The 25,469-nt window shown below is 41.7% G+C and overlaps 1 protein-coding gene and 1 long non-coding RNA gene across 4 annotated transcripts in view; both read right to left on the bottom strand.

Annotated features, from left to right (window-relative positions):
* Positions 1-486: 486 nt before the first annotated feature.
* On the bottom strand, positions 487-4,455 carry LOC137553708 (uncharacterized). The gene is made up of 2 exons (XR_011027281.1): positions 3,888-4,455; positions 487-2,928 (listed from the first exon to the last, which is right to left on the bottom strand). It is a non-coding gene; the product is annotated as an uncharacterized lncRNA (long non-coding RNA).
* Positions 4,456-11,645: 7,190 nt separating this feature from the next.
* SCARF2 (scavenger receptor class F member 2) overlaps positions 11,646-25,469 on the bottom strand; it is a 307,002-nt gene continuing 293,178 nt past the window's right edge. For all 3 annotated transcript variants that reach the window (XM_068238727.1, XM_068238729.1, XM_068238728.1), the window contains exon 11: positions 11,646-17,034. In XM_068238727.1, coding sequence (XP_068094828.1) covers positions 15,776-17,034 — 1,259 coding nt within the window. In that variant the 3' untranslated portion in view covers positions 11,646-15,775. The remainder of the gene's footprint in view (positions 17,035-25,469) is intronic.

Genomic DNA, 25,469 nt, shown 5'->3' with positions numbered 1-25,469 from the left:
CGTAATCAGCTATACTACTGGCAGACATGAAAAAAAAGACAGCACTAACTGCCATTATCTATAACCATATACAAAAATAATGTGATAGGCTAAAAGTTTTTTTTTTTTATAAATATACATATGCACAGAGGGAGATACTGGTTGCTTGGTAGTTGAAGATAGTCATTTCCCACAATGCAACAAGGCTCACAGACAGGAAGGGCCTAGGTCCTGACATCACACTATCCCGCTAATCACCCCCTAATCATCAATTTGAGAAAAAGTAAACATTTCTCGTGGGAAAGGGGGTTTCAGCTACTGACTGATGAAGTTCAATCCTTGCTTACAGTACCTCTTTAAGTCTGGTCTCTCCAATGCACATATTCCCCAGTGTATCATGCTAAATCGTAAACCGCCAAATTTAAATGTTGCTGATTAAAATTTTGTTCAAATAGTAAAATGCCATTTAAGCAGTTTAAATGGAAAAAAAATAGATTTCACAAGCAATAATGGAAACAAATGAATTTTATTAACAAACACTTTTTTTCTTGGGGCAACACAGTCAGGTGCAGTACCAGTCTCTTAATACAAAGAGTAAGTCGCTAAACCTACTAGCAAAATAACGTTACAAAAATCAACTCACACACTGGTTCAGTTGTCAGGTTATAAATAGAACTTTACCATCACCAATATTGCAATACTGGTTGTGTATAGCTTTCAATTTCACTAGACGCGTTTCATATACTCAGGTACAGAGGGCATTAGTCAAAACCAGCTTGACCTTTCACCCTGATCCCCAAATCTGACCCAAAATGACATGCTCACGAGATGAGAAACATCAAATAAAACCTAAATCAAGAAAAATAACAATGGCAATCAATTTGTACAATAACATTGTTCTTCCTAAAATACTATATTGTATAGCTATATATAGCCACCTATGTGTTATAATGACATATAAAAAAACACAGACATAAGCATAAGAGACATGAACTGAATGCATGAAGGTACACACTATATCACAAAATTAACAGATCTGACAAATTAAAAGAAGCAAGCATTAGGGGTTATTGTTAAGAAATGTGTTTAAATGGAACAATTGAAAGTACTGAATCATTGAAGAAAGCATTAGCTAATTGTTGAAAGTTTGCCACGTTTATGCTTCTGAAGATTAAGGGAAAATAATAATCATCACTTGAAAGACTTGGAAAGGTGCTCACCATATTTGTGTCATAAACGTTCTAGAAATGCATTCGAGACTGAAACTCACATCTTTCTAGTTCTCGCAAGCTCTTTTTCTATTCAGAGTTGTGACCGTGAACCTGGCTGTGTGTTCATTTCAGGCAAATCAGCTTCTGGACTAAACTAATTAACTCATGATAGTATAAAACACAAAAATGCTAATAATGATCATCAGTAAGCTGACATTCAGAGTATTTAAATTAAACAGGTATAGGAATGTTCTTAAAGAGTATCTACAGTCAATTAATAATAATAATTAATACTGAATGTTATAATTAATTTACTCTTCAATAACCCTTAACATGGGATCAGGCTGCAGCTGTTGAGCTAGGGGTGGGCCATACCAACACAGGTGGGGGTGGCCACAGAGCTATGGACTTCTTTGGCAACACTTTGGGCAAAAAACTGCAATGGCATTTGTTTTACCGTAAGTGATTCCTGTTAATCAGCGAACATGTGAGTTATTCACACGCTCAATCGTTGATCCCATGTTAGGGGTCAATGAAGACTAAATTAACTATAATCTATAATTGACTCTAACTGGGACATTAATGCCTACATGAAATGGTCACATCACCCAAAATCACTATTTAAAGGCAATTTATTCAATTCACTTTTTCTCTTGAGTTTTCTGCAAGGTGATATTTTCACAACTTGTCATAAAATGCCTTTTAAGCCACCAGCAAGCAAGAAAATACATACAATTAATTTGATAGTACTTTTTTTACTAACTTTTAAAGTATTTGAAAATAAAAATGCTGGAAAATTAGTTTAAAGAGAAGATGAAATGTATCTCCTAGGAGATAACTCAGGTGAAAAAATGAATTGCATATGGGCCGAAGACTGTTATTTCTTCTCAGTTCTAGCCTTCAGTTTGCTTTAGACTTATCAAGTGTTATTCCTTGCTAGATACAAGTATTACCTATATCATCATTACATGAGCCATTTTGTAATGGAATGTTGTTAAATACTATTTGTCATAATTGTTTATTACTGGAAAAAAATGAATTGTTTATTACTGGAAAAAAATGAATAAACAGTTTGGACATGATAGAAAATAAACACAGTTTATCAAGCATGACTTCTTAGAATTCCCAATTCTCTGGTTGTGTCATAGCCCAGAAGTCTGCACAAAGCAGGTAATACAATTTCAGACATGCTTTGCTGTCTCTGTAGGTTTACTGCACAACACCATTCATCACACAGGAAGGGAGAATGCAAACCTGGTGAATGCTGTGGTTTACAGAAGAAGTTATTACTACAACTCACCACTTCCCACCAAGAAGATGCACAAGTTGTTTTAATGCAATGAATGAACAGCTCCAGAGAGCAGTGACATGTATATTTGTGTAATGCTGCTTGACAATAGTGATTTGGTAAGGACTGCTTTTCCTTCGGGAAATATGTTCACACTTTCAAAAAAATTGCAGTGGTATTAGAGAGGCTGTAACCTGCTTTATATATCCTTATCTGTGCAGTGCTTAGACACATTTATACAGTGGTGGTTTTGTATTATTCTTTCTACAGGCTCTGTTTGTTTCTGCTGTCAGGTGTTCCAACTGGGTAAAGCAATGAGATTTCTTGTGCACATTGCTGCTTCAAGAGAAACAGTGAAATGGGTTTGTAATTAGCTAAGTTGTAACTTTTGAAGCCTGAAGTGATAGAAATATAGAGGCTGACATTTATTTCCATTTAAACAATTCAGATCTGATCCTGGGGAACAGTAAATTCGGGCGCCTGAGGCTAGTGGACAAATCGGGCGCCGCCATTCACTCCTATAATAAATATCGTGTAATGGGCGCCCGATAGGAAAAAAGGGCGCCGGAGAAAAATAACGTTTTAAAAGCGGCGCTCGGAGACTTAATGTTTTATTACTGCTTCTCATGATTACACATTATTTAATGATTTATACATTTTTAAATATTATTTTTAAACGAAAAACAGTACAATATTTTTTTTCAAACATTATTTTTAAACGAAAAACAGTACATTTTTTTTTTAACATTATTTTTAAACGAAAAAACCAATAGGGGGGTCTTAGGTTTAGGCACCAACAGGGGGTCTTAGGTTTAGGCACCAACAGGGGGGTCTTAGGTTTAGGCACCAACAGGGGGTCTTAGGTTTAGGCACCAAAAGGGGGGTCTTAGGTTTAGGCACCAACAGGGGGGTCTTAGGTTTAGGCACCAACAGGGGGTCTTAGGTTTAGGCACCAACAGGGGGGTCTTAGGTTTAGGCACCAACAGGGGGGTCTTAGGTTTAGGCACTAACAGGGGGGTCTTAGGTTTAGGCACCAACAGGGGGGTCTTAGGTTTAGGCACTAACAGGGGGGTCTAGGGGTTAGGGGTAGGTACAGGGAGGGTTACTTAGGCACCAACAGGGGGGGTCTTAGGTTTAGGCATCAACAGGGGGGTCTAGGGGTTAGGGGTAGGTACAGGGAGGGTTACTTAGTAATTTTTTTTTTTTAAACGTTATTATACGTTTCACTATTTAAACGAAAGATTAACGTTTTTACAATTGCCGATTTAATGCACATTATTTAATGATTTATAACTTTATAAAACATTAATTTTAAACGAAATACAGTACAATACATTTTTAAACGTTATCCATGCTTATCGTTAAAAACCCGGCGCCCTTTTTTCCCAGCGCCCCTTTTTAACGTACGCCTGATCCTGTGCCTCTGATAATTTTTAGCTATAGACCATAAACAAGCATACAGATCAGGTGCTCTGACTGAAGTCTGACTGGATTAGCTGCATGCTTCAGATACTACTGAGGCCAGAAAGTTCAGCAGGACAGCCAGACAACTGGAATTGGTTAAAAGGGAACACATATGGCAGCCTCCATATCCTTCTAGCTTCAGGTGTCCTTTAACTCCTATGTGCCAAGAACAGCCGTGGGCTCTGTTTATTTACTTGTCTTACATGAGGGACCCTCTGAAAGCACAGAGATCTGTAGAAAGGTTCCTTATCTGCATTCTGTTCACAGTAATTATAACAGGTGGACTTAAGGCAGCTATACATCAGGCAACTTGGCGGCCGATCGATCATCCGATTGGATTATTATAATCAAACAGAATGAAAATCAGTGCTGCCAAGTGCATGGCCGACCTACAATGCAACCAATTTTGGGACAAAAATTGGTCGCATTCTCGATCACGCATGCTGCAAGATGTAGGGCCGACTTGCTCGATCGGGTGCAGGATGGGAACGGCATGCAGTTTTGCTACAATCGTGTTGAAACCCCCGGCACTGTCCCCCCCTAATGACCCCCGATGCCCCGTGCAAGGTATACATTACCTGTCCACGGCCTGCGCTTGTCCCTCCACTGCTCCGGGCGCATTCCCTTCTCCATACACACATGCCATACGTGGCTTCTTAGTAAGGGTGCGCGTATGACTTCACACACGCACGCCCTTAGTAGGAAACCACGTGTGTATGCAGAGGAGATATCCCGGAGGCAGCGTGGGACAGGCGCAGGCCGCGGACAGATAATGTATACGTTACACAGGGCACATTCTTCATTAGGGAGGCACAGCAGCGGATACAGCACATTACAATGAGCAGATCTCAAACACAGCCCAGCAGGAATACATAAAAAGTAAAGCTAACACAAAGCTTATTGCCAATTACACAATATTTAAATATATAGTAATAGTAACTGAACAAATAAATGAGTCCCATATTGTACATGGTGTTTTATGATGGAATAATTAAGAACCTGAACAAAGCCCATTTCCTCACAGGGGTGCAATACAAAGCAATGAGTATTGATCAAAACAGGTTACACAATACACCCTGCTTTGGTTATATATTAGTATTTATATACTGTAGGAGCTCACAATCTAATCCTTACTATATATGCACACAAAATGAGGCGGAAGTAAAGTTGCATCCAAAAGTTAAAATAAATATAAAACACCACCAACCACATGGGCCTTATTTATCTATTATATAACATTGTGAGTACAGATGGTCAAGAAGATTATAAAAATGTATGCAGCTTGATATTGGACAAGTCAGAATCATCAGGAAGTAGACGTGATTGGTTCAGTTGAAAGCTGCATATAATTTGCATGCAAGCCAACATTATTTTCATCTTATTGATCACCTCTAATTGTGAGTAATAACTATCTTTAGTGGTATTGATCCTTAACCTAAATGTTTCCCAATGACGTATTGCTGTACTAAGTGCTGTACGATATATGTATATGATCAGAGATCTTTGAATGCCCCATTTCTATATTTAACAGCTTTTTTCATATACAGGGTGAAGATATAATTAAATCATAAGTAAACTAGTAGACCCAAGCCCGTTTAAAAACGGGCTCTAGGTCTTTGTTCTGCCGCCGCAGCCAGTGCGCATGCTCCCGCACCTGCCGCGCAAGTGCACGAACCCTCCATGCGCGCGCCCGCACCAGCCGCGCGTGCGCCCGCCCGCCTCACTCCCTGGTCCCGTCCAGCTGTCCGTTACTGCGCACATGCACAGTAGCAAAGAACAGGGACAGCTGGACGAAGTGACATAGGGATTTTATTGTATAGGATAGTTACATACTTATGTGCTGTGATGCAGCCTTTACATTGTTGTCAAAAGAACACAGTATACATGGAGTACGAATTATACTTAGTTGCAGGACTGTTTTAAGAGGTGGGTGAAGCTGGTCACGATTCAGGGCGAAGGGGTGAGAAAGAGGCGGGTCAATGCAGAGTAAGCCGCGGAGGGATGGAGAACTCACCTCTCCAGGATCCTGTCAAATGTGACCAACCTTCATGCTCTCCTCCTAGGCGCTCTGTCTCTATGGTGTGAGCACTATCTGTCATGTGATGACAACGGGCACTTCCTGATCATAACTGTTAAGCCTAACTGAGGATAGCAGAAAAATAGTGTTATCAATGCACTTGGCAGAATTTGTAGAATGTGCAGTGATAATCCTATTTTGCTGCTTTCTTCAGAATAGATTTATAGAAAGTGGCAATAACTCTTATTTCTACTGTAGGCATATTTTACTTCAAGTTTTTTGATTAACATCACTTTCTTAGATATAGGGGTATAAGAAACAGCAATGAGTTGGCTGGGTCATGGTCTCTGTACCCTATCTAACAGTTTGAATCTTCATTCTAACTTCTCTTACTTTAAGGTCCATTTTTTTTTATTTTATTTTTTTTAACTGGACTGTCTCAGCAAGCTTGGCAAGTGCCAAGTTGAAATCTACTACTGATGCGGTTTATTTTGCTGTCAGAGCTCGGTGCTGCTGGTGGATTCACCATTCTGCTTGCCATTCCACTTAGATTTTAAATTTACCTGAAGTGACAGCTGAAGTAATACAATGAAAATGGCTCCATGTGGAGGGATGCCTGTGCTCACGCTAACTTATCCTTCTCTCTTCCTTATTAGTATAACTGTGTACAGTAATCTCCTGTCAAATGACAGATAAAACTAACTGCCATATTGCTCCCATACTCACTGCAATGGTTTAATCCCCACCATAGAAACAAAGCGCCTAGGAGGAGAGCATGAAGATGGGTTGCGTGTGACCGGATCCTGGAGAGGTGAGTTCTTTACCCCTCCTCTGCACACTCTGTATTGGGCAGCCCATTGTTTACTTTGCTGGGAGGAATGTTGTGCATACAATAAAACTGCTCGATTATTAATACTGGTGTGCCAGCTGGACTAGAATTGCTGTGGAAGAGGAAGAGGAAGCCTGCATCTCTCCTATCCGTATAAGTGTTGTGTAGACATTGGGGGTACATGCACTAAATTGCGCTAAGCAGAATTGTGTGCATAAAGTCTTAACGCACAATAAGTAGAGCGTAATACATAGCATGTAAGACTTTAGGCTCATACTTCTGCTTAACGCAGTGTAGTGTACACACACTTTGGTTAGATGGCTAGGATCCTTGCGAGGGTCTCTTCATCTTCTGGCTTCATGTGGTAACATGTGAAATACACAACATATTTCCTATTTCTCTTATTAAAAACAACTAAATATTTCAAAGCATTTTTTTCAATACTGAAGTTAACAAAGAAAATATATATAATACTGTACATTGGCTTAACCCTGTCATTGCAATCTAAGCCATCACTCTAAGACTGGCACATTGTGAATGTATCATGTCATTTGCAGTACAGGATGCGTATCACAAAAAATATTGACAAACATTTCACATGAATGGTTTTCTAATATATGCAGTAGGCAACTTTTTTGTTGACTGGACCAATATTTTTCCTCTCTGACCATTAAGAACTAGTGGCATTGCTATGCACATTCACTGAGCTTTCTGAAACTCCTAAACGGTTGCTTTCATATTGAAATAGGCTGGACTGTGGTAATAAAATACATTCTTTAATCAGTATTTCTACGGCATCTTTGTCACCTGCACCATCTGTCTCTGTTTGTAAGCAAAGCTGTTGTCACTACACATGAAGGAACGATTCTATGGCATTCATTGCATCCAGAGCACCCTTTGAGACAGCCTGGATTTCCTGGAATCCAAGAGAACTACGTAACATGCTGCTATTAAGTTGTATGAGAATGCACTTTAATTAATGATGAAAAGGAAATTTGCTTCACAGGGCTGCTGTGTATTCCCAAAGCGCACTGATTAAAGGAACATAGTGTTAAGGCATGAAAGCACTTTTGTGACTCCTTTTTTATTACAGTAGCAAAACTAGCAACAAGCTTGAGGGAGCTTGCCTGGAACCGTAAGGTACACACAGACAACAAGATCCAAGACTACATCACTGGCACCATCATGCCAATCAACTGGAGAAAATAAAGGGCGAAGTTAATAATCGTGGAGGCAAACGATTCCTGCATTTGTTTTCAAACCTGTGCTACAAAATAACAGGACAGAATCCAAAAGTATGGAAAGTCTGATAGGGGAGGGCAAAGGTCCATCAGAAGCCCTCAAATGTAAGCTCTTAGTGAACATTAGGCAGACCACTGTGTTTCCTTCGGTTAGGGATATTTCTCATGAAAGCAATGATTGTGGCTGCCTATGTCTAAAAGTGCTGACACATGCATGAAGAATGCCCCCTACAGGGATTGTGACTTGATCCCTAAGGCAACAGTTTGGAGCCGAGTACTGATTACCACTGTTTACAGCGGTAAGTCTGATTATTGAAGAGGAATTGATGGGAAATTGTGCTTATAAAGCAGATATAAAGGTTCTATATGCCTGAGCTGACCTACATGGATATCTCCTTCTTAAGTGCAAATTAGTGGAAGGTAGAATCACCTAAAAAAATCTTTCTGCTGGTTATTGCTGTATTATTGCTATGCTATCTCTGTTATTGTCTACTTTTCACAAGTTCAATACAATCTAATGCTTTTGAAGGTCTTTTTTTCTCTTGTTTATCACTGCACTTCTTTCCTTTATCATGGCCATTAAGGACCACCTTGGGCCAAGAATCTAGTATATGTTTGGGAACCCACAACATTGTCTAACGATCTGGCTTTCTGGATTTTAGTGATGCTGGAATAACTTCTGACTGTGTTGTTCTGCTTCTCACCTGCCAGAATTAACTCCATTGCGATTGCATGTTGTCCTCTAGGGCTAGGCTAGCAATGCGTTTATACAGAACTCAGGCCCAAACTGTTGTTTGGGGATGAATTTCTGATTCCCATGGGCGACAATCCTGATATATGAGTATGTACCCTTAAAAGCAGAAGAGATACGTAGTGGTGAATTAAAGCATTGTTTATTGCAACTTTATATATCGACCTTTAAGTATTATAGAAAGATGATTAGTACTACAGCTAGTGGTCAGCGATGGTGGGGTAATTTCATATTTCCCTAATGACAAATGTCCTACAGCTGGGTCTACATTAGAACAGGTTTGTGCCATGGATTGCCACAGTGGACCCAATGTAACCCTCCATGGCATGCATGACCCAATAATTCTCAATACTTTTGTTGTGTCCGATGCAATTTATGTCATAGATGCTATCTATGACATGTCCAACTTCCATCTGGCGTCCCCCAAAAATTGTGCAAATCAAGATTTTGCATTCTATCACTGCAATGGACGTAACAGACATGTAAGCATATATCTGAACTGATTTTATACTTAACATAGGACCCATTGACATGACCAATGGTCCATTGTGGTTTGTTCTGTGAAACAGACCAGATTGAGCTTAAGTATGAACCTGGCCTCATGCAAGTACAATGTACATAAAATACTGAAATGTACTTTACTTACGCAACAGATACCAGAATGTCTCTGGACTTTACTGGCAATATTTATTTATTGCAGCAATAACGCAGGCTGAATTTTTCAGGCACAGTATGTGCAAGATTATCAGAAACTTGTAATTTGCAGGAGAAGGGTGATGCATGTCTCAAGTGATAAAACTGATAAGAATCTAGTCTTATCTCATTTTCAGTCCAGATAAGATTGCTGGGAATATATTCATTTTTCTCAAGTAGACTTTTGGTGTGTGGGAATAAGTCCAAAAATAACACTTTATTCAGCAGCTGGAAAATACACACATAGGCAGAAATAGATTCAAGATTTTGGAAAAAGATGACAGAAAAAAACCCTTTTGTAATGACTGTGCTGAAAATATTCTCTAGTGTAACATTAAGTGGCTAACCTGAAAAAAAAATATACAGCCAAAATGGAAAATGGAAGAAGAAAATATAGTTTAATGGAAAATAACTTTTTTATGCGTACTAGTTAACATATTCTGTATTATATATCTATTGTTATCCTAATTGTGATTAATAAAGTTTCAACATTTTATTGGTAGTGCAGCCACTAATAGTGTCACATTCCTTGCTGCGGTTTCTGTGTTCTGACTTAGGCTTTCCATATCAATAAAGTTGAGTGTGACAGACTTCTGCAGTGACCTAGCAATGAGGGTAGTGAAAGCCAAACTGCTACTGGGTCTACGGTTCTGGCAACTCAAATGTGACCCCAAATCGAGAAGCTTTCTCCTCACCCATCACTAAAACACCACTGTGGTGTACTGTATTTAGAAGCTAAACCATCCTCACAGCCCTTTTTGCACAAGGTTCTTGATTATATGTTAGTAACCTGGAATGTACAATGAATAGCTATGCCCTACAATCTCAGCTTTTTACCAGTATGCAATGAAAAAAAGCAGCATCTGAGATTAGAGAGTAAAAATGTGTAACGACTTGTAGCAGTTAGTTGAAACTAACCTGAATTTTGGAATAATTTTTTAAAGTAAACCTTTTACTACCTTCATCAAAATAAACAAAGGTCAGCACCACAGTGAATTTACCACAGACCATAGTAACCTCACACTAGAAGTGTATTTCTTATCTGAGTCTGTGTTCATGGATAGGGAACTGGCTAATGGACAGAAAACAAAGAGTTGTGGTCAATGGATCGTACTCAAAATGGGAGACTGTTAGCAGTGGGGTCCCACAGGGGTCTGTTCTGGGTCCAGTGCTCTTCAATTTATTTATTAATGACCTAGTAGATGCAGTAGTGAGCAATGTTGCTATTTTTGCAGATGATACAAAATTGTGCAGAATCATCAACTCTCAGGAAGATAGTGTCATATTGCAACAGGATCTGGATAGCATGGCTATATGGGCACATACATGGCAGATGAAATTCAATGTTGACAAATGTAAGGTCATGCATTTTGGACGTACTAATGGTCTAGCACCATACAAAATAAATGGGATACAGTTGGGGACATCAAACTTGGAGAAGGACTTAGGAGTACTCATTGACAGCAAGTTAAATAATCGTACTCAATGCCAAGCAGCTGCAGCTAAAGCTAACAAAATTTTGGGATGCATTAAAAGGGAAATAAAAACTCGAGATGCTAGCATAATATTGCCCCTGTTTAACTCTCTAGTAAGGCCACATCTGGAATATGGAATTCAGTTCTGGGCACCACATTACAAAAAAGATATTGCAGTTTTAGAGCAGGTGCAGAGACGAGCAACAAAATTGATGCGTGGGATGGAAGGTCTCACTTATCGAGAAAGGTTAGATAAACTGGGTTTATTTAGTCTAGAGAAAAGACGCCTTAGAGGGGATCTAATTAACATGTGTAAATACATCAGAGGGCAATATAATACCTTGGCGGATGAGCTTTTTGTCCCTAGGCCTTCTCAAAGGACTAGAGGACATGATCTGCGCATGGAGGAAAAACGTTTTAACCATTTATTTAGGAAAGGGTTCTTTACAGTAAGAGTGATTAAGATGTGGAATGCATTGCCACAGGAAGTCGTTATGGCAAACTCTATACCTGCATTTAAAGGGGGCTTAGATGCTTTCCTTGCATTGAAAGACATCCATGGCTACAATTACTAGGTAATGCCTAATGATGTTGATCCAGGGATTTTATCTGATTGCCATCTGGAGTCGGGAAGGAATTTTTCCCTTTAGGGGCTAATTGGACCATGCCTTGTAAGGGTTTTTTCGCCTTCCTCTGGATCAACAGGGATATGTGAGGGAGCAGGCTGGTGTTGTACTTTATACTGGTTGAACTCGATGGACGTATGTCTTTTTTCAACCAAAATAACTATGTAACTATGTAACTATGTAACAGTCAGTGGGCAGATATTTGTAGATGAGTAATGTAACCAATCAGCTTCTGTGTTCTGAAGAAGTCATGCCTCTCCCCTCTTAATGGTAAAGGGGCACTATAACTAATTAGGTCATTTTTAATTAAGAGAAATAACAAAACAAGCATGTGGTAGAAGTATTAAAAACTAATAAGCATAGCCACACAAGAGCCTGCTAAAGTCCTTGGCCTCAGAGAAGCTACACTACTAGTAAGAGCAGCGTAGGTAGTAAAACTTCAAGAAGAGCCAGAGGGAGCTCTGGAAAGTAGAAATGTACCACCATCCCTACCACATCCTTATTGGGAGACAAATGTGGTTCAAAATGGTATTTCCGTTGGCCCCCACAAGTGAGTAGGCTGAACTGCATCTCTGTCACAAACTACACAGGTGATGGAATGCCCACTGATTATTTTAAACATTTTTAAAGAACAGGTGACACCCATGCTAACCTAGAAATAAAAAAACACATATATAAGTAGATAAATACTAGTTCTACTTACATAACAGATGCATTGCACTAACCATGTTATGATTCCTGTAAATTTTATAAAGGAAAAGCAGAGAATCCTATTCTAGGCAGTTTCCATCTTCGTTACCTTTGAATGAAGCTAATCCTGACATCATTTCCTCCCTCACTATTCTTTTCTCCTCTTGCTAATTGTGTATTTGTTACCCTGCCCTTCTCCCAAAGTCTTCATACACTCCCACTGAGGTATATACAAGGAAGTGCACTGTCTTATGTCATTAGGAGGAGGGGGAAATAAAGGGAAGAGGAGGAATATATTATAGATAAAAGACCCCCCCCCCCCAACATGCAAATGTTTTGCCAGCTGATGGCAATGGCAATTAAAGGGCCAGTGCTCCCAAGGTATGTCTTAACTCCAAACCATAACAGCAGAAAAGTTTTTAAAGTTTTCAATGCAGGATTAGCATCTTTATCACTTAATACACTCAGACCAGTTGCTGTTAATTAAAAATGACCTAATTTGCTAGTGTCCCTTTAAAGGTTTGGCCAGTTGATTATGTGACCTTTCCCCTAAGCTACAGCAGTTGTCAAGCTGCCCTCAATGGAAAGTTTGCTGTCAGCTTCACTTTAGGCTTACTCCCACCCGTAGTTTGCTTGCAATGAGTCTAAACAGTTTCATAGCTAAGAAGCTATGGGCCCCAGTGCAAATTTACAATAGACCCCCTTGAGCACTCTATACATAACAATTGATATGGAGCACCAAACCTGCCAAGGACAGCCACAGTGTCAAGAGAGGTGTAAGCAGGGGGAGCGGACAGTTAATGATTAAAGGGAACCAAAACACGTGCACAGGACTCAAGGAGAACACAGATTATTCCACCCTGTTTGTGTTTAGAGTGAAGATCCTGTCTAATTCCACCTCAGCTGCCAGTAATCACAATTGTAATTTGAGCTCTCAGCTGTGTCAGCACAGGCATCTCAGAAGCCTCAGCTAAGTTGTAAACACAGAATGTTTACCCTTTGTCTGCTTCCATGGTTCATTGTCTGCTTGTACGCACTCACTGTATGATGTGTATAAGAGAACCTTTTATAAGTAAACATAGTTAAATGCTACCCAACCAGACCTTTTTGAGATATTATATTCTGATTAGACTGCTAGCTGTGTTTTTTTTTTTTTTTTTTTAATAAACGCTGATACAGATAAGAGTTCTCATTTGTTAGTTTTGATTATGAAATAATTTTATTTCTCCTGCTATAGTGTCAAAAGTGTTGTGAACGCTTAAACTGGAAGAGAAAATCCAGAAAGTGCTGCAGGTTGCCCTTGGTTTGAGGAATGTACAATGTAGTTAAGTGCTAGGGTACAGTACATGGGAATTCAGTCTTTTGAATTATGCTGCATATTGCAATAAGGCAGATAGTTCATGACTTACAACAGTCAGTTGAAAGTTGTTCCCATGTACCTTAATGTATGCCACCTAGTGGCAAAACTAATGTGATAACACCCCATTCAGCTGCTACAGGATCCCCAGTGTGAATGATGTGTGCTGCTGGGTTTCAGAACATACGCTTCCCCATGGAGAATATTAGTCAGCATTGTACAGAGCATCAGCAGCACTGCAAGACCTCGGTACCTGGAACACTGGTCCTCCTATTCCTAGCCAAGTGCACCAAGAAGTTGTCTGCAACTGCCAACTGGAAAAGCTCATATGCCAGATTTCACTCAGACAGATGGTTTTAAATGAATGGCAACAGGTTCCCTTTGCTTCTATGTTCTGTGAGTTATCAACAATGCTCATTATGCTGTAGTGCTGGGTTATGCTAGAAAGCAAAGAAAGTGAAAAGATACGAGCAGCAGAAAAGATGGACAAAAAAGACCATGCCCCTTTTTTAGGAGGACTATTTTGTATCTAGTAACAAACACAAGGAAAACCCTGTTGACTGTACTAATGGACTTGCCTACCATTAGTATGTGCATATCTGGTATGTAAATACTTCTTATATGCTTCAGTTATTCTTATGTTATCTACAAGCAATTATCCCAGCTTGAAGCAGAAGTAAAGCAATGCTTAGGGGGATGGGCAGTGTAAATGAAGACAGGACTGTTTTAGGTAAAATGGGACCCTGGGCAAAAAATGAATGTGGGTCCCCTTTTATTTTTGTATGACAGTAAACTTGTACCCTGTACAGTCCCTGACTTGCGGGGCCCCTAATGAGCTTGGGGTCCTGGGCTATTGCCCAGTTTTGCCCTATGGAAACACCAGCCCTGAGGGAAGGAGTGTTGAGCTGCAATATGTACTATTGTCGCTTGTAAAAATAAGAAGTGGATTTGAGTACTTGTATGGAATGGTGTACTGTACAAACTGCACCTGTTCACCAAGCCACATTTTAGGCAGAATACATACAATAAACCAAAAGTTCACGAAAAATATCCTATGGTATCCTATACCATTAATACATTCTAAAGCAAACAAAGTTAAGTTTCCTATATACTGAGGATAGGCTGCAACTCTTGAGAGAAAATATCATGCATGAGAACAGCGCTCACAAAGTCATTAAATATGGGTCCCACATGTTCTTCATGCAATGCTGGCAGGCTGACGAGCCAGGGGGAAAACAAACAAATGAACTTAATGGATACATTTTGCCAAAACATGGCTACGGATGACAAATACAACAGAATTCTGTCTAAACACCTTAGCTATGGTAATGCTAATCAGGGAGTAGTAATGAGTAAAAAAGAAAAAGACAAAAAAGAAGTGCTAGCTTATCCATTACTGCATAACTAGAACCAATTCATAAAATAGGTTTATATTAAAATAAGCACTGCTTATGCACTATATAAGTTGTACTACGTATCAAGGGTGAACGTTGTATGTATGATGCATTACTTGGTTGAAAGTCTGCTTTTTAAAAAAAATTACGCTCATACAAACAAACTCCTCCAAAAGTCTAATTTTAGATACAAAAATAAGCATTTAAAATAATTTAGATGTCTGGTCTCCTTCATCCAATGAAGTATTGAGAAGCAGCTTGCAAATAGGTAAGGCTTGGCTGGAAAACAGGCAATAATACTAAAAGGTAAAAAAACACTGAATAGACGGTTTATATGCTAAACCAGTACTATAAAATTGTCATAGTCTCCTATTTATACCACCCTCCACAAATGTGATGTTCAAACAATATTAACAGGAAAAAAAAAGTCCCGGCGAGACCATCAGTCTTAGGCTGTATAAGATACAGTTCCCATGAAAAGGCACTAGAATCTTTATAGAATTATAGAGGCACTTAACTTGTGGATAACTTTATTTTATGAGACATCATTTAGGCCAGTGAAGTGTCTCCATGTCTTTCAAAATTGAACTGGCACAACATGGTTTGTAACCAAATATACCCGCCCTCTCTCACTAAAGATTTGCTTTTCTTTGGCTCAAAATGTGGCTACAGCAAAACACATCCAAGAGTTGAAGAACTCAAAAGAAAATCCACTGTAATGCCCCTTTTGGAGAGAAAACAATGTGCTAGTAAGTCAACATTATTTTACTGACTGTGGTGGCATTACGGCTGTTTTGGGCTGTACTTTTATGTCAGTGTCCAAGCTGGCATCTTTGCTTTTCTTTCTAGGAGGCTTCTTTATTGGTGTTTTCTTGACTGCTGGCTCAGCTGCTTCTTGCTTTACACCTGCTGCTTGCTCCTGACTGCTGTTAGAGTTTTGTTTTTCTATAGGGCTTCCTGTGGCTGGAACTGTCTCTGCAACTGGGCTAATCATTTTTTGCAGATTTATGGATGTGGGCAAAATTGCTTTGCTTGATTTTTGATTGATCGCTGCTGCAGATCGTTTGGCTTTCTGAGGAGGGGTGGGTTTCTCTTTTTGAGATTTTAGTGGACCGATTCCATTTTGGTTGGGGCTGCCATCCACTTTATTAAGGCTTTGAGTTTTTTCCTTTAGTTGGGCAGTAAATAATGAAGCTGCCTCTGATGATAAGTGAGGGTGGAGGACCTCAGCTCGAGATCTGCTGTGATCAGGACTTTTTGGAGCTTCTTTAGCATCACTACTCTTTTTGTCTAGATGTAAGTTTCCTATCCTTTTTAGGGCATTTTGTACTGTTCCATTAATATTTTCTATATGATCATGACTTTTGTTCCTGTGTTTTGATTTGGACGGAGATTGGGCCTCTTCTGTTGGTTTGCTTTCCCCGCCGCTTGTATCCTTTTTCTGCCCTTTGTCTTTATTCCTCATAACAACTTTTTCTTCATTTTTGCCTTGACCAGCAGGGCTTGAATCACTAGGGTACCTCTTCCTATGGTGTTCTTTTTCTCTATGACCCAAGTGTTGATCTGATTGTTCAGAGTTAGTGGATGCCTTTTCTGGAGTCTTATTAAAAGCTGGAAGTGAATTAGCTTGACTTGCATTAAGTTTGCTATGAATCCATGAAACCTTCGGCTTTGTAGCTGGATCAGGTGGAGGAGGTTTTATTCTTTCAGGAGATGGAGGTTTTACCCCTATTGTGGCGCTTCTGTTATCCATGATTGTGTCATCTTCATCCTTTGACTGCTTTGATAACCTTGCAACTTTTGCATACAATGCTCCGCTGGTCGATCCAGACCCACAAGATGACCTTTCACTGTCTGATGACTTGAGCAGTGGCGTTTCACTGTTATCAACCTGGGAAGATTTTGGGGATCCAGAGTCTTTTAGATAAGTATATTCACCTGCTTCCTCCTCGTTAACTGGAGAAGTTATCTTTTCCAGAGCGCTGTTATTGGCCTTCTCCTTACACTCTGTCACTGATTCTAAAACACACAAAACAAAGTCAATATTATGAGTCAAGCAAAAAGTAAGTACCATACTCTACCTCATTTTACTCTTTATTATTATTTTTGAACATACTGTATTACTTCAAACACCTATTTTCAATGCATTAGACATCCAATGGATTTAATAAAAACATTGAATACAATTGAAGTTTGTTGAAAACAAAGGTTTCAACTAACGTATACTCATTTTATCTATGGAGAAATGACTGAGAAAGGTTGTTTTTATCTAATCAAATGGGTGGAAGCACAAGTGGGCCATCAATGGCCTTTATTTTTGTACTTCATCAAGTAGTACACAGTTTGTGACCATTACCAGATCAATTTTTATGAGATTTGATCTAATATTGAGTGGTGAAAGATGGCAAGCAGGTGATAGATCAATATGAAGTAAATACTAATTGTTTACTGGATAGTGTATGATTTGTCACCCTTGACTTCCTCTTTTGTTAAAATGAAAGGATAATTTGTGTTATAGTGTACAAAGTTATAACTTAGCTCCTGCGAAGAGTACAGAGTACTGAGTCTCTCTGCCTCAAGAATTGGCATTTGGCACATGTATGGACATAAAAGCACGGTGACGCTGACTTACTACATTTGGAGAACATATGAAGTCCAGAAAACATGGACTGGATTTTCTAAAAAGCTTTTAAGAAGTGGCCTGGGACAAATTAAAGTATAGCCTGGAATGTCAAAAGAATAATGTTTTAGAGTTTGCTTTATTGCAACCACAGGCATGCACTGATTGCAAAGAAATGATCTTTTATATATCAAGGGTAGCCTAGATGTATTAAAAATTGCTCTCCAATTTTCCAATGAAAGTGAATCAACTCAAATACATGTAGGACATGTGCAGTGGCTTATAATTGTTGCCTCACTCGTATATACTATTATACAGTAGATGATCAATGAACAAAAGAAGGATATCATAAATGTAAATTTGAACAAATATATATAACAACTAATGCTACCCAGACTGACAATCTTATAGCTCAATAGAAATGTAGAATATCTATCTTCCACTGGAACTCATGGTTGCAGTAGTAACAGTCTACCTTACTTGAAGCTAAGCAGGACTGACACTAGCCCCTTGGATTTCTCAGCGGAAAACACATAGAGAAAGCAGTTGTCTTAGCAGGGTTATTGTCAGACCCCCACCCAGACCTGAGACATCACCTGAGTAGAGTTGGGCCAATCTCCCCAGCAGTGCACATAATAGTTACCATAGCAGTGACCCTTTCTCATGAATACATTTCATGCATGTCTACTTCTACTGCAGCATACCACACTATATGGCTCTCAATCTTCCCCATGCTTTTTCTTTTTCAGTCTACTAACAAAAGTCCACTAAAGGAAACCTGAAGTGAAAAGAATACTGAGCCTGTCATCTTTTTTCCCTTCTAAAACATATATGCCACCTGGCTGTCCTGCTGAGCTTTGGTTTATATCATGTACCCCCCCCCCCCCTCCCCACCCTCACCGGATCAAGTCAAAGCATCTGATCTGCATGCTCATTCTGGCCCAGTGAGTATTAGAGGCATAGCTTCAGCACAGGAGTCAGGTAACTGGCATTGTTTATTGAAGAATAAAGATGGCAGTCTCTGCATTACTCTCACTTCAGGTTCCCCTTAAGTTTGAAGTTTAGCATAATGCCAGGGGTATTGAATTGGCATTCTTAATAAGGGAGTCAGGAATGACATCCTGCACATTCTCTCACCTCAAGTTTCCTTTAATCTTGAAGCTCAAGCCTAAAAGTACATATTATTGTGTAAATATAAAATCAGAATGTAACATCAAATCTACAGGTATTGCTGCATGGACCTATTTCCATTTCTATTTCCCATTCTACTGCAGAGCCGCAGCCCAAATCACTAAGCTGTGCCATGCATGGCTTAGGATTCTGCTGCGTGCTGCATAAATCTGCAGCATGCCGTCCAGATGCACACTAAAGTACTAGCAAGCCACTAAAAAGATAAGCAGCGGTTCCCCGCGCAGCTTGCATGCGGGGAAACATTGCAAATATGTAGCTAGTGGAAACGAGCCTTTAACCACTTGAGGACCTAGGGCTTTACCCCCCTTAACCACTTGAGGACCCACCCTTTACCCCCCCTTAAGGACCAGCGCTGTTGTAGCTGATCTGTGCTGGGTGGGCTCTGCAGCCCCCAGCACAGATCAGCGTGCAGGCAGAGCGACCAGATCGCCCCCCTTTTTTCCCCACTAGGGGGATGATGTGCTGGGGGGGGTCTGATCGCTCCTGCCTGCGGGTGTTGCGGGCGCGGCGAAATCCTCCCCCTCCCTCTCCTACCTGGCCCCCCCTGGTAAGCCGGGCTGCACAGGGCGCTATCCGTCCTGTGCAGCCAGTGACAGGCTGTCTCCGGTCACATGGCGGCGATCCCCGGCCGCTGATTGGCCGGGGATCGCCGATCTGCCTTACGGCGCTGCTGCGCAGCAGCGCCGTACAAATGTAAACAAAGCGGATTATTTCCGCTTGTGTTTACATTAAGCCTGCGAGCCGCCATCGGCGGCCCGCAGGCTATTCACGGAGCCCCCCGCCGTGAATTGACAGGAAGCAGCCGCTCGCACGAGCGGCTGCTTCCTGATTAATCAGCCTGCAGCTGGCAATACTGCGTCGCTGGTCCTGCAGCTGCCACTTTGCCGACGCGCGTTATGAGTGCGCGGTCGGCAAGTGGTTAAGGACCGGCCACTTTTTTTCCATTCAGACCACTGCAGCTTTCACGGTTTATTGCTCGCTCATACAACCTACCACCTAAATGAATTTTGGCTCCTTTTCTTGTCACTAATACAGCTTTCTTTTGATGCTATTTGATTGCTGATGCGATTTTTACTTTTTATTATATTCATCAAAAAAGACATGAATTTTGGCAAAAAAATGATTTTTTTAACTTTCTGTGCTGACATTTTTCAAATAAAGTAAAATTTCTGTATACATGCAGCGCGAAAAATGTGGACAAACCTGTTTTAGATTAAAAAAAAACCCATTCAGCCTATATTTATTGGTTTGGGTAAAAGTTATAGCGTTTACAAACTATGGTGCAAAAAGTGAATTTTCCCATTTTCCAGCATCTATGACTTTTCTGACCCCCTGTCATGTTTCATGAGGGGCTAGAATTCCAGGATAGTATAAATACCCCCCAAATGACCCCATTTTGGAAAGAAGACATCCCAAAGTATTCACTGAGAGGCATAGTGAGTTCATAGAAGATATTATTTTTTGTCACAAGTAAGCGGAAAATGACACTTTGTGACAAAAAAAAAAAAAGTTTCCATTTCTTCTAACTTGCGACAAAAAAAAATGAAACCTGCCACGGACTCACTATGCTCCTCTCTGAATACCTTGAAGTGTCTACTTTCCAAAATGGGGTCATTTGTGGGGTGTGTTTACTGTCCTGACATTTTGGGGGGTGCTAAATTGTAAGCACCCCTGTAAAGCCTAAAGGTGCTCATTGGACTTTGGGCCCCTTAGCGCAGTTAGGCTGCAAAAAAGTGCCACACATGTGGTATTGCCGTACTCAGGAGAAGTAGTATAATGTGTTTTGGGGTGTATTTTTACACATACCCATGCTGGGTGGGAGAAATATCTCTGTAAATGACAATTGTTTGATTTTTTTTACACACAATTGTCCATTTACAGAGAGATTTCTCCCACCCAGCATGGGTATGCGTAAAAATACACCCCAAAACACATTATACTACTTCTCCTGAGTACGGCGATACCACATGTGTGGCACTTTTTTGCACCCTAACTGCATTAAGGGGCCCAAACTCCAATGAGTACCTTTAGGATTTCACAGGTCATTTTGAGAAATTTCGTTTCAAGACACCCCAAGGTATTCCGTTAGGAGTATGGTGAGTTCATAGAAGATTTTATTTTTTGTCACAAGTTAGCGGAAAATGACACTTTGTGAAAAAAAACAATAAAAATCAATTTCCGCTAACTTGTGACAAAAAATAAAATCTTCTATGAACTCACCGTACTACTAACAGAATACCTTGGGGTGTCTTCTTTCTAAAATGGAGTCATTTGTGGTGTTCCTATACTGTCCTGGCATTTTAGGGGCCCTAAACCGTGAGGAGTAGTCTTGAAACGAAATTTCTCAAAACGACCTGTGAAATCCTAAAGGTACTCATTGGACTTTGGGCCCCTTAGCGTACTTAGGGTGTAAAAGAGTGCCACACATGTGGTACCGCTGTACTCAGGAGAAGTAGTATAATGTGTTTTGGGGTGTATTTTTACACATACCCATGCTGGGTGGGAGAAATATCTCTGTAAATGACAATTGTTTGATTTTTTTTTACACACAATTGTCCATTTACAGAGAGATTTCTCCCACCCAGCATGGGTATATGTAAAAATACACCCCAAAACACATTATACTACTTCTCCTGAGTACGGCGGTACCACATGTGTGACACTTTTTTGCAGCCTAGGTGCGCTAAGGGGCCCAACGTCCTATTCACAGGTCATTTTGAGGCATTTGTTTTCTAGACTACTCCTCACGGTTTAGGGCCCCTAAAATGCCAGGGCAGTATAGGAACCCCACAAGTGACCCCATTTTAGAAAGAAGACACCCCAAGGTATTCCGTTAGGTGTATGGCGAGTGCATAGAAGATTTTATTTTTTGTCACAAGTTAGTGAAAAATGACACTTTGTGAAAAAAAACCAATAAAAATCAATTTCCGCTAACTTTTGACAAAAAATAAAATCTTCTATGAACTCGTCATACACCTAACAGAATACATTGGGGTGTCTTTTTTCTAAAATGGGGTCACTTGTGGGGTTCCTATACCGCCCTGGCATTTTACGGGCCCAAAACCGTGAGTAGTCTGGAAACCAAATGTCTCAAAATGACTGTTCAGGGGTATAAGCATCTGCAAATTTTGATGACAGGTGGTGTATGAGGGGGCGAATTTTGTGGAACCGGTCATAAGCAGGGTGGCCTTTTAGATGACAGGTTGTATTGGGCCTGATCTGATGGATAGGAGTGCTAGGGGGGTGACAGGAGGTGATTGAGGGTGTCTCAGGGGGTGGTTAGAGGGGAAAATAGATGCATTCAATGCACTGGGGAGGTGATCGGAAGGGGGTCTGAGGGGGATCTGAGGGTTTGGCCGAGTGATGAGGAGCCCACACGGGGCAAATTAGGGCCTGATCTGATGGGTAGGTGTGCTAGGGGGTGACAGGAGGTGATTGATGGGTGTCTCAAGGTGATTAGAGGGGGGAATAGATGCAAGCAATGCACTGGCGAGGTGATCAGGGCTGGGGTCTGAGGGCGTTCTAAGGGTGTGGGCGGGTGATTGAGTGCCCTAGGGGCAGATAGGGGTCTAATCTGATAGGTAGCAGTGACAGGGGGTGATTGATGGGTAATTAGTGGGTGTTTAGGGTAGAGAACAGATGTAAACACTGCACTTGGGAGGTGATCGGACGTCGGATCTATGGGCGATCTATTGGTGTGGGTCAGTGATCAGATTGCCCGCTAGGGGCAGGTTAGGGGCTGATTGATGGGTGGCAGTGACAGGGGGTGATTGATGGGTGGCAGTGACAGGGGGTGATTGATGGGTGATTGATAGGTGATTGACAGGTAATCAGTGGGTTATTACAGGGAAGAAGAGATGTAAATATTGCACTGGCGAATTGATAAGGGGGGGTCTGAGGGCAATCTGAGCGTGTAGGCGGGTGATTGGGTGCCCGCAAGGGGCAGATTAGGGTCTGATCTGATGGGTAACAGTGACAGGTGGTGATAGGGGGTGATTGATGGGTGATTGATGGGTAATTAGTGGGTGTTTAGAGGAGAGAATAGATGTAAACACTGCGCTTGGGTGGTGATCTGATGTCGGATCTGCGGGTGATCTATTGGTGTGGGTGGGTGATCAGATTGCCTGCTAGGGGCAGGTTAGGGGCTGATTGATGGGTGGCAGTGACAGGGGGTGATTGATGGGTGGCAGTGACAGGGGGTGATTGATGGGTGATTGATAGGTGATTGACTGGTAATTAGTGGGTTATTACAGGGAAGAAGAGATGTAAAAATTGCACTGGCGAATTGATAAGGGGGGGGTCTGAGGGCAATCTGAGCGTGTAGGCGGGTGATTGGGTGCCCGCAAGGGGCAGATTAGGGTCTGATCTGATGGGTAACAGTGACAGGTGGTGATAGGGGGTGATTGATGGGTAATTAGTGGGTGTTTAGAGGAGAGAATAGATGTAAACACTGCGCTTGGGTGGAGATCTGATGTCGGATCTGCGGGCGATCTATTAGTGTGGGTGGGTGATCAGATTGCCCGCAAGGGGCAGGTTAGGGGCTGATTGATGGGTGGCAGTGACAGGGGGTGATTGATGGGTGGCAGTGACAGGGGGTGATTGATGGGTGATTGACAGGTGATTGACAGGTGATCAGTGGGTTATTACAGGGAAGGACAGATGTAAATAATGCCCTGGCGAATTGATAAGGGGGGGTCTGAGGGCAATCTGAGCGTGTAGGCGGGTGATTGGGTGCCCGCAAGGGGCAGATTAGGGTCTGATCTGATGGGTAACAGTGACAGGTGGTGATAGGGGGTGATTGATGGGTAATTAGTGGGTGTTTAGAGGAGAGAATAGATGTAATCACTGCGCTTGGGTGGTGATCTGATGTCGGATCTGCGGGCGATCTATTGGTGTGGGTGGGTGATCAGATTGCCCGCAAGGGGCAGGTTAGGGGCTGATTGATGGGTGGCAGTGACAGGGGGTGATTGATGGGTGATTGATGGGTGATTGACAGGTGATTGACAGGTGATCAGGGGGATAGATGCATACAGTACACAGGGGGAGGTGGGGTCTGGGGGGGGGTCTGGGGAAAATCTGAGGGGTAGGGGGGTGATCAGGAGGGGGCAGGGGGCAGGGGGGGGGTAAAAAAAAATAGCATTGACAGATAGTGACAGGGAGTGATTGATGGGTGATTAGGGGGGTGATTGGGTGCAAACAGGGGTCTGGGGGGTGGGCAGGGGGGGTCCTGAGGGGTGCTGTGGGCGATCTGGGGCGGGGGGGGGAATCAGTGTGCTTGGGTGCGACATAGGGTGGCTGCAGCCTGCCCTGGTGGCCCCTCGGACACTGGGACCACCAGGGCAGGAGGCAGCCTGTATAATACACTTTGTAAACATTACAAAGTGTATTATACACTTTGTATGCGGCGATCGCGGGGTTAACATCCCGCCGGCGCTTCCGTATGGCCGGCGGGATGTTGCGGCGGGTGAGCGGCGGCAGGCGCCGGCGGAGGATCGCATCACGGATGACGCGATCGCTCCGCCCATGCCCTTACAAGGACCGCCGCCTCTGTGGGTGAGCCGGTCCTTGCAGGGCACACTTCCCGGCCACCTCTGTGCGTTAGGCGGTCGGGAAGTGGTTAAGGTTCACATTTATTCATGGCATGGCATATCCAAGGGAATTATTAAGTACCTTCAAATGGATACCTTTTCATACTCTAGAATAGCGTTTCTAAACATTATTATAGTTTTTTCAAATTTATGAAAGATTGTGTTAAGTATCCCCTGCTGTACATAAATGATCCCCTTGATGCATATTTATATTTTTGTTAAAAGAACTTTGTTTATAGTTTTCAGAATTACCTTTATGCTTTTAACCTCTACAGGACCGTGTCACGCCGATGGGCGTAAACGCGGCGGCTCTCCAAGGACTGCCTAATGCAGGTTGGCGTAAAGTCCTGGGGGAGTGTTTTTGCAGGAGATCGCACGTGCCGATGCGTGTGCATCTCTGCTTGGATGATGGAGCTCCGCTCCGCCTTCAGTCTCCCACTGGCGCTCACCGCTCTGAGACTGTTAGACGGTGAAACCGACGTCTATTTACTTAGTGCAGCGCTGCAATCTATGGCACGGCTGTCCCCCTGTGACACGGCTGTCCCCGGCAGGCTCAGGGGTGATCTGCTGACATAGGCTGAAGCCTATGACAGCCGATCACAGTGATTGGCTGGCAGGGGGAGGGAGGGAGGGAGAGAGGGAAATTAAAAAAAAAAAATACAGAAATGTATTCAAAAATAATAACAATAATATTTGTAAAAAAAAAAATTAAAAAATATCCTGGGAGCGATCCTTGCCCGCCAACAGAAAGCTCTGTTGGTGGGCAGAAAGGGGGGGGGGGGTGGAAATCACTTGTGTGCCGAGTTGTGCGGCCCTGCAGTGAGGCCTTAAAGCTGCAGTGGCCCAATTTGTGAAAAATGGCCTGGTCTTTTTTAAATTATAAGCTTGTAAATAGTGATGGAAGCAAAATGGAAAAAAATGCACCTCTTTTTCCAAATAAAATATTGGCGCCATACATTGTGATAGGGACAAAATTTAAATGGTGTCATAACCGAGACAAATGGGCAAATAAAATACATAGGTTTTAATTATGGTAGCGTGGATTATTTTAAAGC

The sequence above is a fragment of the Hyperolius riggenbachi genome, chromosome 1, assembly GCF_040937935.1.
Source record: "Hyperolius riggenbachi isolate aHypRig1 chromosome 1, aHypRig1.pri, whole genome shotgun sequence".
Classification (NCBI taxonomy): Eukaryota; Metazoa; Chordata; class Amphibia; order Anura; family Hyperoliidae; genus Hyperolius; species Hyperolius riggenbachi.
The sequence above is the reverse complement of the archived record's forward strand: the minus strand, read 5'-3'. Positions and strand labels throughout refer to the sequence as shown.